Source organism: Gymnogyps californianus, chromosome 12 (genome assembly GCF_018139145.2).
Source record: "Gymnogyps californianus isolate 813 chromosome 12, ASM1813914v2, whole genome shotgun sequence".
Classification (NCBI taxonomy): Eukaryota; Metazoa; Chordata; class Aves; order Accipitriformes; family Cathartidae; genus Gymnogyps; species Gymnogyps californianus.
Genome location: NC_059482.1, coordinates 17,984,406 through 17,998,047, shown reverse-complemented (window position 1 = coordinate 17,998,047; position 13,642 = coordinate 17,984,406). Strand labels below are relative to the sequence as shown.

The 13,642-nt window shown below is 35.4% G+C and overlaps 1 protein-coding gene across 1 annotated transcript in view; it reads right to left on the bottom strand.

The window, feature by feature from the left end:
- The window catches only part of CHD9 (chromodomain helicase DNA binding protein 9), a 98,628-nt gene that overhangs the window by 41,715 nt on the left and 43,271 nt on the right, over positions 1-13,642 (bottom strand). Inside the window, 2 exon segments of the mRNA XM_050904319.1 lie at positions 1,546-1,657; positions 12,344-12,681. Coding sequence (XP_050760276.1) covers positions 1,546-1,657; positions 12,344-12,681 — 450 coding nt within the window.

Genomic DNA, 13,642 nt, shown 5'->3' with positions numbered 1-13,642 from the left:
CAGCAAAAGAAAATCATGAAAATGTTTGAAAACTAGAGAGAGAATGAATTAATGAAGTAAAGCAACTTATGTCTTTCCTGCTATGCTTCTCCCAAACTCCTTCTAAGACAGACGAGGCAGTGCTGTGACATTCTGCAGTATGTTTTTTTTCCTATCCCATGCCACCCCTTATTATCTCTACCCTCTGTTCCCTTCACGCCAGGATCATGGGATTTGATGATATTCCCTGTCTATCCACACTAGAACTAAAGATGACCCTTGCTGTGCTAAAAATGAAATATCCAAAAAACCAAAAGCAATGAGAAAAAAAGAAATTATCTTCACTCTTTTGTATTATATTTGTTGGCCTACAAATTTATACCTATCTCATTACAGAATACTATTGATAAGTTACAGTACTTTAGAACCACCAAACCTGCTTTCACCTCCTTCAGTATACTAAATGGACTTTCTATACCGAGACAAATTCCCCGAGAAATAAATAATTTCATGTTCCCTTCCAGGTAACCTTTACCTAAGACAAGCTATCACTTAAGTTAATAAAAAGTCATTCTGGGAAATGGCTTCTGATCTTTTTTTACCCTCAGTATTATTATCTGTGAAATACTAAAGGTCAACTGAGTACCTCATAATTGTTTTCTGACATTGTCATCAAACAATGCAATTAATTTTTACTCAACAACATCTTATTTTGAATATTGATTTCATGTCTGTGGATGAAATTGCCACAGGATAAAAACCTGTGCATTTCCAGCATATAACCTTACCTTTAATGGAGTTTGCCCTAAAGCAAGAAAGTTATAATTCTGTTATTAACATACGCATAAATAGGATATAATCTCTTACAAACAGTTCATACTTCTTTGTGCGTAGATCTTGTAAATAATTAGCTATGCTACTATTATACCAGGCCAATCTATGAAAAAATTGCAGAAAGTTCCAAGGGACATACTCCTCAAGGGAATGACTCCACCACTTTAATTCTTGATCCGGCACTTCCTTCAGAAGTATTCCACAAGCAACTAGAGCCTATCAGCAAACTGATCATTGCTCCCTTCAGATCCAACACTACAAGAAACCAACTCTTCCAGTTTCTACAGAAGCAGAGCTCAGGAAAAAACAGTAAAGTTTGAAACAAGCCTTTTAAATGTTCTCAAAGAGCCAGTTTCACTGATAAATGTCCCTTCTATTAGGCAATCTCTGCATTTTCCCCACAAAGTCAGCCAAAGTAAGGATCAGGTCTAACTGCCAGCTCAATAGATGAGTACTTAGTCTCACATCTATGGACTTCTGTACTGAAATGAAACAGATACAAGCAGGGCATTGATGTCCCATTACAGAAAGGGGACTCTAACCTGTAGGACTCTGATTTGCAACTGGGAAAAGTAGCTGATAATGTAAGGTTCTACCTATGAGAGACAGACAGCAGTGAGAGAGTTAACTGTTGCTGTGTCAAAAGGAGTATAACTTTTTGGAGAGAGGGGAAAAAAGACCTGTAGAAATAACAACATAGAAATTTAAAAGGGAAAAATTCTGACTACTTACCTGTGAGTCTTCATCTTTCAATGGCCGCTGCGGAGTCTGCTTAGCATCAGACAATTCATCTGAAGATTCATTTTTTCTTTTCTGCTTCTTACCCAGTGTGATGATGAGCTTTCTGTTAGGAAAAAACCCCAATGTCTAAGTGAATGCCATATACTAGTCTACTTAACTTCAAGATTAAAAATAACACCACATCCACTAGCAATTCCCATGTTCTTCTTAATATAAGACTCAGGAAGCACCGCTGTCTGAAAAATGAAACATATGTCTCAAAACAAAAAGCTACAACTTTACAGTAGACAGTATTTTCTACTACTGTTACTGAGTTTCTCTACAGGCAAGCAGTTACCTTACTATCGCAAACTCCTCTGTATCATACATATTTTAAATCTGTAAATGAGTAAGAGATGCAAAATCCAACATTTAAACTGACAATGGCAAACTGCACAAAGTTAGCATAAATACCATCTGCAGATGACAACAATAAATGATTTATCATAAACAATTTATCATTGCAAAATATATCTTCCCTTATTTTTACTAAAAAAAATTAGCTATGGACTACGATCTAAAATCATTCAAAGCTGTCTGACATGCAAAACTCACACGTTTAAATACGACATTCAATGGTAAAAATGAGGGAATTGCATGAATCCTTTTTGCCCTTTCAAAAAAAAAAGTAAAAAAGAGAAGCTGTATTCAAAACCCAGTAGTTTTATCTGTAAGAAATCTTAGAACCTCTCAGAATACATTAAGAACCAACATTGTGCTGAATAAATTAGTTAAATTCTAATGAAAAAGCACCAATTATTTCTTTGTTCAGATTTAAAGGTTACACTGTAAATCACAATACCAATTCATCTGATTTGTTTGTAACTAAAGGGTGTCAAAATATTTACTTTTTCATATTTGAAACGTGCCAAATACTCCTCTTTAAATATGTTTTCAGTGGCATAATTGCAGAATGATGACAAACTAGCCAATAAAATCACAGATAAAGAGCTGTCCTAAAAATATATGTGTTATATATCTATCTATATATCTAATATGTATCTAATCATAAGATCTGTGTAACAGAAAATGGGGTAACTGTTCCAGCATACAAGCCTCTTCTGCCATTTTATGGTACAAATGAAACACAAGACTTTAATCTTTATACAGGCAATAGAAGTTATTTTATATCAAAGTAGCATCAAACATATTGGCCACCTGAAAAAACACTGATGAGAAGGTAGTGGTTAAAACACTTGCATCTCACTTGCTTCTCTTTGCAAGTGTCCAAACGAGAACTATCACATATTTACTACGACCAAACTAACAGTCTATACAGAAAATGAAAATCTTAAATTACCAAAACACTACAGATAGTTTAAGCAACATAGCTTACAAAAGATTATCGGCATATTTTAAGAAGCAATGAACATTTTCATTGGTTTTCAATATTTAACCACTAAGTATGTTCAGTGGAAAGGTTAAAAAAAAAAACAAAACAAAACAAAAAACATTTTCCACTCCCATATTTTTTACATCTAGTATGAAGCGAATGGCACTGGCAAATGCATGTTGAATTTAAGCTGCAGTAAGCATAATCACAGATCTGCTTAATCACAGAGCTGCTTGTTCAAAAGTAAATTCTGGTCCTCAAGTCCTTGCTTTTCATTAGGTGTTCTCAGTTTAATTATTACTTAGAAAACATGTTTCTTATTGCAGGAAATACTTTCAACAGTGAACACATTGGCTTTCCTACTGTCTTCAAGAGTAGCTTGAGTTTTTTTTTCCCCTCACTTTTCAATCTCTGATTAGGATTCTTTTTTTTCTTTTTTTTTTAAAGACTGTTGGATTCTCAGGTATTTGTTCAATATGACTCCTTCTGGTGACGGACTTGGATAAACCACTTCTTCCATTTTTATCTCACTTCGTTTCATAGAATTTAAGTGCTACATTAGCACTTGTCACCTAATATGTCAAATTAGCTAATATATTCCAAAGTGATGCAGACAAGGTACACTGTGATTGAACTTCTGAGCTTGTTATTAAATGGAATTGTGGATACTGAAATTTAACATGGAAGGGAATTTAACATTCCCATAACTTAAAATTGTTAATTCAATTAATAATGTTAAAATTCCCATAAATTTAACATTAAAGGGAAACCTGATAAACTTATGAGTGAGAATTTCTTGGAAGACCAGTAAATTCATGAAGCAGTACCTATCCCATGAAGTTCTTGGTTTGCATCTTTGGAGTTTGGGAAAATATTAAGTATCATCACGTGTTTTCCCTGCTCTTAAATTCTTCCCATTGCATCTGCTTCTGGCCGTTGCTGGAGAGAGGATACTAGGCTAGATGAAACTCTGGTCTCAACTGGGTATGCACTCTTCTAAACTTTGTCCATACGTTATTAAGTGCAACAAGCTGTGCTGATCTGTATCTGTCCCTTGTTGATCTTTTCATTGAAATAACTGGACATAGAGCATATTCAATCCAGTGAATTCACATGATATAATTCGTAAATTATTATTTTTTGACCAATAAGTAAGATCCCAAGTCTTCTCTTCGATTTGGAGCAAAGGCCTGATGCATGTATGGCATGTAGAGATGACTGCGAATGTGATACACATTTTGATTTTTAAACGAACAACAAGACTACTAACAATGAAGAAAAAGGATAACTAAATGTTCTTTCATCAAGTAAGTGTTGAGATATAAGTCTAGCTGGAAGGGGTCTCTGGAGGACATCTGGTCCCTACTCAAAGCCAACTTCAGAGTTCTTTTATGTTGCTCAGTCCAGTCAAATTCTGCTTATCTCCAAGGCTGACACCTCCCTGGGGCAACCTATTCCAAATTTTGATCCTCTTTTGTGAAATGGTACATTAAAATGCTTCATAAATGCGTGTTGCTATGTTAAGCATTTGTATGCGTGCAACCACAGTCCATCCTCATTTCATGCACTACTGCCTAATATTTTAGGCTCAGGTTCCTTCTGGGTTCAAGAAGCACAGTATTAAGAAAGGCCATGACTATTTTACTATGGGCTGTAGTGGTATCCACTGAATAGCAGAGGATTTTAAGGACCTTCTGGTTTAGAACATGGGCTTATTTTGTGATTAGACTGCTCTAGCTCCATCCTTCCTTGCACATTTTTTCCTCTCTGTAGTTGTAGTCCCCCCTTGTGTTCACCTCTTGCTCTGCCCCTGCAGTCTTACACATAATATTCCATTCCTGTCAGCTTTGGTGTCTTATCTTGATCTTGTATTCCCTACCCCCAGTACTTCTCTTCAAAAGCACTGCCCTGAAATTTTCTTAACATCTTCTCTACATGTTGCAGATCAGAATGTTTCCTCCTCTATTCAGATATGGTGCCAATGAGAGGAATAAATGCACAGTTTCACTTCTTTCTGATCCAGTGCCCAGAACCACAATGCTCCTCGCTATCAGAAGTTGCTGAACGACAGTATGGTGCTAAAGTCACGCATTTCTATTAGTAAAAATGCAATCTGCTCATATTTTGGCCAAAAACTTCTAAAAAATCTGCTATGGGAAAACAATGATTTTCAGAAGCTTGTAAACTGGATCAATTCTGTGAAAATTTTTCATTGAGAGAGCAAGTTCTCTTGCCAGTTTATGCATTTCTGCATGAAAGCATAAAGATCCTTGGCTAAAATCCCTTTTTCCACCCCGAAACAAACTGTTCTGAACAGAAACTATCTATTCTGTTTCTATGAAAAGGAAGCAGCACACTACAGACACAGAATAAATAATATCACTAGACTCCATTCCAATTTCACTTTCTCTTGCCTTTTAAAATTTAAAATGTATCTTATTACATAACATCTAGAAATACTTTAACAATTAGTGTAGATTTCTTCAACATATATTTCCTTCTTCTGTAACTACAAACTAAAGTAAAGATGTTGAGAAACTTATACCAATGGAAAAGTTTAAAAATATGCCATCTCATGAGCCATTATTACTTCTGATCCTTAGCACAAGACTCCTAACGTGGTTTAGATCCACAAAACTAAAAGACTCGAAGTATCAGCAAGACCACCAGGAACCACTATTTGAGGAGCACTGCAACTTCTTTCTTATAAATTAAAAACCAGTAAGAATCTGCTCCATCCCCCTTCTGTTTGATAGCAGAGAATGTGATGGAAGAGTTGTCAGCACTTTGAACAGCTTTGAAATTATACAGAAGAGTTTTCAAAGCCTTCCAAATAGTGAACATGAGGAAGTATTAAAGAGGAAAGAAAAGAAAAACAGCAAATATGTATTAGGCAGGTAAGAAATCGTAAGTATTGCTGGCCTTCAATGCATGCCTTTAATACATCATTTTACTTCAATTTTCCCAAAACAGAGAAACACCAAGTAACTAATTATTAGTGTCCAAAGCCACCTCCCACATATTTTTATTTGTAGTCAAAGCACTTTGTTATCTTACTAGCAATAAAACTCCTATGTTATCAACAGTATTAGTATTTCTTTATCACTAAAAACTTAGCTAAAAATCTTATTAGCAAAATACAAAGTAAATAATTACTTGACAAGGTAGCGTATCCTCTTGGAATGAGAGTTAAATTGGTGGTATAAAACCAGTTGCTCTTATCCTTTTAGCATATGTTTAATAAATAATACTAACACACTAATATTAGCCACTGTCTCCTTCTCCAGTTATATTTCAAATTAATAACTTCTGGATTGTGCACAGATTTTTAGAACGCTCCCATAGTCTTACTGGAACCAACAGCCACTTCAAGCTCATACAACATGGGAATAATAATGCCAGAGAGTAAACAAGTGTTTAGTTATTTATTCGATAAGACCACACTATTTTGCATTCATATTTTTGCAGTAGAAACTTACGATTATGGCACTTAGACTCAACTTATGCATCAAAACCAGAATCTGGGAGCAGAGAAAACTTTACCAAGGAGTCACAGCTCCGTGCATGCAAAGACGTCCCAGAAGGAGATAAAATTTGGAATTTGTGTGCCATTTCTAATCATGGCAGAAGTAGTTTATGATCTACACAGAAGAAAAAGATTCAGTGAGCATCTCTTCCCTTTGAGCACAGATCTATTAGCCAACATTTGGCTGACTTACACAAAAGACAACTCACAATGTCTGCCTTCTAGGAAATTAACTTCAAGTTCTAAGCATTTAAACTTAAATTATACAGGATCAGTGTAACAGGCAAATCACTTCCCTTCCACCCCCCTCCCATGTCTCCTGTTGCTAACTGAGTTTACAAAGGTTTCAAACCATCTTAACAGTATCATATCAACAAGCGATCATACGAAGATTTTCTGTCAGGGTCTTGGGTCCTAAAAATGCTCTGTCTTGTAAACAGTACATGTGAGACCTACTTCAAGGTGTGGTGGTTTAACCCCAGCCAGCAACTAAGCACCATGTAGCCGTTCACTCCTCCCTGCTCCCAGTGGGATGGGGAGGAGGATCAGGGGAAAACAAAAAAAGTAAAACTCACGGGTTGAGATAAGAGCAGTTTAATAACTAAAGTAAAATAAAATATAATACTAACTAATAATAATAAAAATATCATCATCGTAATAGTAATGAAAAGGAATATAACAAAAAAAGATAGAACTTAACCCCAAAAATACAAGTGATGCAATACAACACAATGCAATTGCTCACCACCTGCTGACCAATGCCCCAGCAGCGATCCACCCCTCCCGGCCAACTCCCCCCCATTTATATACTGAGCATGACGTTCTATGGTATGGAATATCCCTTTGGCTAGTTTGGGTCAGCTGCCCTGGCTCTGCTCCCCCCAGCTCCTTGCACACCTGCTTGCTGGCAGAGCATGGGAAACTGAAAAGTCCTTGAACTTAGTATAAGCGCTACTTAGCAACAACTAAAACATCAGTGTGTTATCAACAGTATTCTCACACTAAATCCAAAACACACTGTACTAGCTACTAGGAAGAAAATTAACTCTATCCCAGCCGAAACCAGGACACAAAGCAACAAGGACATTTACTCATTTGAGTAGTGAACAGGATCACATAGGACTTGCTGGATTCAGTACTACATAATTTAAGGGTTAATAAAAAAAAATTCCAACATTGTTGGTTTAGCACATGAAACAGTACAGCCATTTCTGGTAACAGGAAACAGTTTGAACTTAAGGACTACCACCCTGAATCAAACTTCTGTAAATCGAATTCTTAGGATTTGGGGGATTTATTTATTTAAACTATGCAGTGATAAAAGAAAAAAATCCTAAATACAGTCTACTGATATTGTCCTTTACATCACCAATGCAGAGCTGCTGCTTTTCATCAGGGCCATGGTATTTAATTTTATGTTTGAGTAGGTGGGAATACATTGAGAGCTATAAAACCTAAATGCCAATCTACTTTTTTGAACAACAGAATGTTCACAAATTCATAATTCTTCTATCCTTCATATCAAGTGGTAAGAAGTATACTTTTTAGTTTAAATATGCATCACCTTAAATAGAAGAAGTAGAATTATAATCAGTTAGAAAAAGCTTATAAATGGAAACAAGTTCTATGCAAAAATATTAAGGGTTTGAATAGATTCCTAAACATCAACACACCTTGGTAAACAGCCAGGGTACGAAAAATGGTTCTGCAGTCCTCTGAAAAATTGTAGAGTAAGTTAATTTTAAGAATTAACTTGATCAGTAATCAATGCATAAAGTAAACTGGTTACTTAATTTAGTAATGCTAAATATATTACACACGCATTCTTCTACTTCTAATAATTTCTGTCAGGCACTTACAATGTTCTTGGTAATAAAAGAATTTAGTCATTTATCTTCACCAATGCTTATGACACAGAAACTCTACTAATTACTGAATGCAGTTCTAAACCATTTGACTGAAATTAACAGGCATTATTTCTTTGACTTCAACAGGTCAGAGGATTAAAAACCTTAATCCCCACCCTTTAGAAAGAAACTACAGCCTGCCTAGAAAGTAACTGCTAGTAATTTGTAACTAGCAATGATAAATTGGAAAGAATCATGCTATAGGTTTTTTTCTGTACATGTAGATCTCAGAGGAGTCACTAAGGAAGATGTAAACAGTTAACTTGAAGCCCCCAAACACATAGCAATTATGTTTAATTAGCAAGGAAGAAAAAAAAAAAAAAAAAAAAGACTCTTTAAAAATTTTCCTGTCCTCTAAATCCCCTAAATTAAGACACAGTAGCTAAAACTCATCTTGATCCTAGATGAGGACTACTCAATTTCAGTAAAAGCTGTATTGTATTACATGCAAAACCATACCTTTTTTTTTTTTTCTTTTTACTGATGGCTACCAGGCAATTTTATCAAGGTCTGTTCAGCAACTAGTGTTCCAGCTCCAGCTCTACCAGATCAGCAACGCAGAGTATATCATTTTCACAGATGGACAACTGTGTAACTCTGCAAATCTTCCTCAAGAGCAATACAGGACATGCTACACAGGATACGCTACACAGACAGGACCCTTGTAAGATCCCAGCAAAGTTTCTGATCACAATCTAAAGAAGAGTTTGCTGTTTGAATGCTGGACTAGAGAAGGTACAATTGTGCTTATATTGGATAGGCTATGTTTGATGCTAGCACAGATGTGAAAGATCAGATTAAAACCATCCTCCAAACACTTCTCAAAAAAAAAAAAAACCCAATGTATTTGTTAGTCGTTTCTGCTCTTTCAGCTCTATACTAGCCCGCAAATCAAACAGGAGTCACCTGAAACGTGTCTGACTTCAGATCTTCTCAAACACATATAACTCCACACCACCTCCTGCACCAGCCTGGCTCTCAGAATACAAACTGAATCAGCATATTTAACAATTACTGCACGTTAAATGTGTTTGCTATAGAAAACACTGAATGAAAAGAAAGATACTCATCTGGGATGGACATATCATAGTGGAACTCCTTCTAAAAAGGAAAGACAGATGCACCCAAACAAATTCTCCACTAGTGTTACATATACTTAGCTTATTCTTTTTTACTGTAGACCTTTATTGGCTGTAAGGTTTCACTCATCATTTTTTTGCTTGTAGAAGAACTACAGTTGATAACAGTTATCACAGCTGGAAATTGTTTATTTATCTTTTTAATCATAAGGGGACTTCTAACTGTCTTCGGGTTTCCTTTCCTGCTTAAATGCAAGCCATGTCATATATACAACTTTGCTCTTTTTTTTTAAGTTTTTCTCCTTATTGAGTAAAAAAAAAAATAGTAATTTTTCTCTTCCAATTTTAAAGAGATCTCAAAAATCCTTATTTCCAAGAGAAAACCAAAAGTTTTCATAGCATTGAGGTCCTCCCTTCCCCTTCTTGCCCAATAAAGCACTTGTCTTCTAAAGGTATTATTTTAGCATGGTAAAATTTTCTCCCAAGATTCAGTCAGAGTTTGTTTTATTTTAAGATAAATGAGAAAACCAATGTAGCAACCCACACATTTAAAACCCCAATCCTATTCTGACATAACAATAATTTCCAGGATGTGCTTAGATTTGTTAAGAAATATTTTCTGAAGAATGTAAGATAGGAAGAAACCTTTAGAAGAGTTGTTTAGCCTTCTAAAACCCTTATTAATTATTGGATTTAATTTTGTTCTTCTCAAAATAAAACAGATTTTATTAAACACACAATTTGTTTAACCACCTTTGAAAAGACAAGTATAGCCATTCTATAGTAAATATTCTTCTTATATAAGATTAATAGTTACATTTGCATAGAAAACAGTCTGGTAAGATTATTCTTGAAAAAAAGCAAGGCCTTCTTGCAATTACTGCTCTTCAAAACCACTGTAGTATATTCTTTGCTGAACAGTTAATATTTTAGGTATTTATATAAATAATATAAAATAGTGCTAACACCATAACACGTGAAGCTGTTTGGATACAAAACTGAAGTATGCAGATGCCTCAAAGCATTTGATTTACTGCTGTCCATCAAAATACATAGAAATTGGCTCTAGAAGACTCTCTTCACTGCTCTTTAACAGGATCTGACTGCTAAATCTTTAGGTATGTGTCCCACGTAGTTAAAGCAATACCCGGCAGCATGATTAAGTTAACAGAGTGCTACTGGGGCATTAGTTGATTAAACTAGTAAATAATGGGGAGGCAAACCTGCACAGCTCAATGCAAAATTATGAAAAGTTGACCATACCTAATTAAATGGGAGTCTCTCTACCAGCTTCAGTGTACTTTGGATCAAGCACAAATATCACGGTTAAAAACACAGTTTGAGAAACGTCTATTTCTCAACGGACACGGTCTCATGAAATCTTGAAACCTGATCCTAACTGATGTGCACAGCTAAGTGTTTCATGAAGACAGAAAACTGAATGCAGAAGTATAAATCAAAGGTAACAGTTTGTTTCACTTTTCTGATTAAAACCAGTAAAAATAGTATGGGAACTATATAGTATGTCATAAGGATGATGTTTTGGCAGGTTTTGTTAATTATCCAAAAGAATGAATAAAAAGCACGCTAAGGGCAATTCACATAAAGCTTCAGGAAACTGACACTAGCTAAACAACAGTGTGGAAGTTCTCCGATTAGACAGACCCACAAAATGTCTGTTACAGAACATAAGCAAATTCAGAAACATTAAAGTGAAATCAACTTTGGGAGTACACATCCAAAATCCCACTTTAAACAAGATGGAGAAAAAACAGAGAAGGAAGCACTGTACAGTGTGCTAAGGAGTATTATGAGCAGCATTCATATGCCAACCCATAACCAGAAGAGAAAGAAATTAAGACCATGGAAGTTCACGTTAAGAATCAAGTTGAGTTTAGAGCAGTAACCTTTATACTATACGATAACTTCTCAAGGAAGTTGGTTACTTCAAACATGTAAGAAAAGCACTGATTTCTAGGGAAAAAAAAAAAAAGAAAATGCAGAGAAATGGTCTGACTAAAAGAACATTCATTTCTGCTCCATATACATAATATAAATATGTATATGAGACATTTAAATTTGGAGAGATATGCCAGTTAATATTTCTGTTACCACAAAAAGAGCATGGATTTAAAAAATAAAAATCAGACTGTAGCTAAGATTTCCATTTCAAGTCCTGACTGACATGCTTAACACTGGAAACGACACACTTTCCTTTAAAAGCATACAGGAGAACTAGGTTACCTCTAGAGTAAGAAGACGTGCCACCTAACCTACTGAATCCCTTGGAGCGTTCTAAAATCTAATGTCTTTTGAAAGCTCCTTAACCCAAGGTATCCACCCAGCTTGACCCAGCTGAGTCTGCAAAATTTTTAAGAGAGCAGATTAAATTGATATAACTGAAGACTACAAAGTGCTTAGATTACAAATTTTTCCATACACACTTTACTTTTGATATACGTGATATCTATAAGAATATTCACTTGCTAACAAGTTCATTAAGCTTCCAGTTTTTCCCTATGCAGTTTATCATGCACACTGTATTGAAGATACTTGCCAAAATTGATAAAGACAGCGTTTATAATATCAGATAAACTTAATTTGCAGTCGGAACTGATTACAACACTAGATGAAAGATACTTCGGTCTTGCCTATGCTTCAAAGTAAGTATAGAGTATTTTAGGATTTGAATTTAAAATAATTCCTTTCAAAAGGACAGTCCTACAATGATTTTATCCAAAGAGAAAACAGAGCATTCTTGTTCCTGAATGAGAGTCCACACATGGACTTAATCGGGAAGAATTTTGTGTAGGCAGTGGATGAGAACATTTTATTATCGGTAAGAAGTTTTCATTTTAATCAAGGTTTTACAGTCTGAAGTAAGAAGACATTTTAATCTACTTACCCAATTTTTGTTTTCTCTTTAATTTTGGACGAGGAACCAGTTTTCGGTTTTTTGCTCTCCTTGTCCTTTGGTTTGGATTTAACTTTTCTACCCTTCTTTTCCTCTTTTCCTTCAGCTGACACACTGGGGAAGTTTTCAGGACTCATTACACGTGGAATGTTTCTCTCTCCTCTCTCTTTTGCTTTTGCAATTGCTTCAGATATTATGCGATTTGCCTTCTCTTGTTTACTTTCTGAGTCCGCTTTTTTCTTCTGCTTCTTTTCAGACATTGCCCTCACCTGGGTATTCTGCAACTTAGTATATGATCCCGAACCATCAGCCTTCTTGGAGGAAGGAGGCTGTAGCAAGAGACAAAAAGTAAATAAAAATCACCTTATTTTAAGAATATAAACATTTCTTGAAAGAAAAAGTGCAAATGTTTTTGATCTGGATATGCATTTAAAAAAATTAAACTGGCAGAGACTCATGCAGACACAAAAAAGAAGGAATTCTGTTTATACCACAGAATGGCGTGGGTTTCAGAATAACTACATCAATTGTGGGTTTTAAACCACCAATCCACGTACTTAAAATCAGCAAAAAATATCTTTCTAAAATTCTCTCAGCCTTCTTTCCGCCTCTGTAGTTAGAGACACCGATCCTTAACCTTTCCAGCATTCCCATACATTTGACACACACCTCCAACATCTCCAATAAATGTTCTGCTCATAAAATCTGAAAAAGCAAAGAACTCCCAAAGGTAACAGCATCAGTATTTCACCTTTGGTAAGATACAAGGACCACAGTTACTTTAAAGCAGACGAAAAGACCTACGAGACTAACCCAGTGCTAAACAGAACAGATGCTCAAACAACATCAAGATTAAAAAATAGACAAAAGATAAAACCAAAACTAAAATTACACGGGTTTATATTCAGAAAGCAGTATTTCTTCTATTTAGATCATCATAAGGTCAGCGCCTTAGTTAGAAAATGCAACTTGTTTTTATTTTCAGGTTTTTAATAACCGTTTCATTGACGCAGAATTGTTTACACTACGAATGCAATATTCAGATTATCAGCCTCTCTTTAAACAGGCTAGAAGACATGTTTTTGCTTTCCTCCCCTCCCCCCTTCCTCTTTGAGGAATGGAAAGAATTTCCTATTCAAACAGACAAAAAACCCAGCAGATAACAGTTATGTTACGTTCTCACCCGTAAATGCGCCTCTGCCTACAGCATGAAGAAAAGCCACCAGGAATTTCCAAACACATTTTCTGGCCAAATCCAGTGCACTTCACTGGATACATTTTCTATACGTG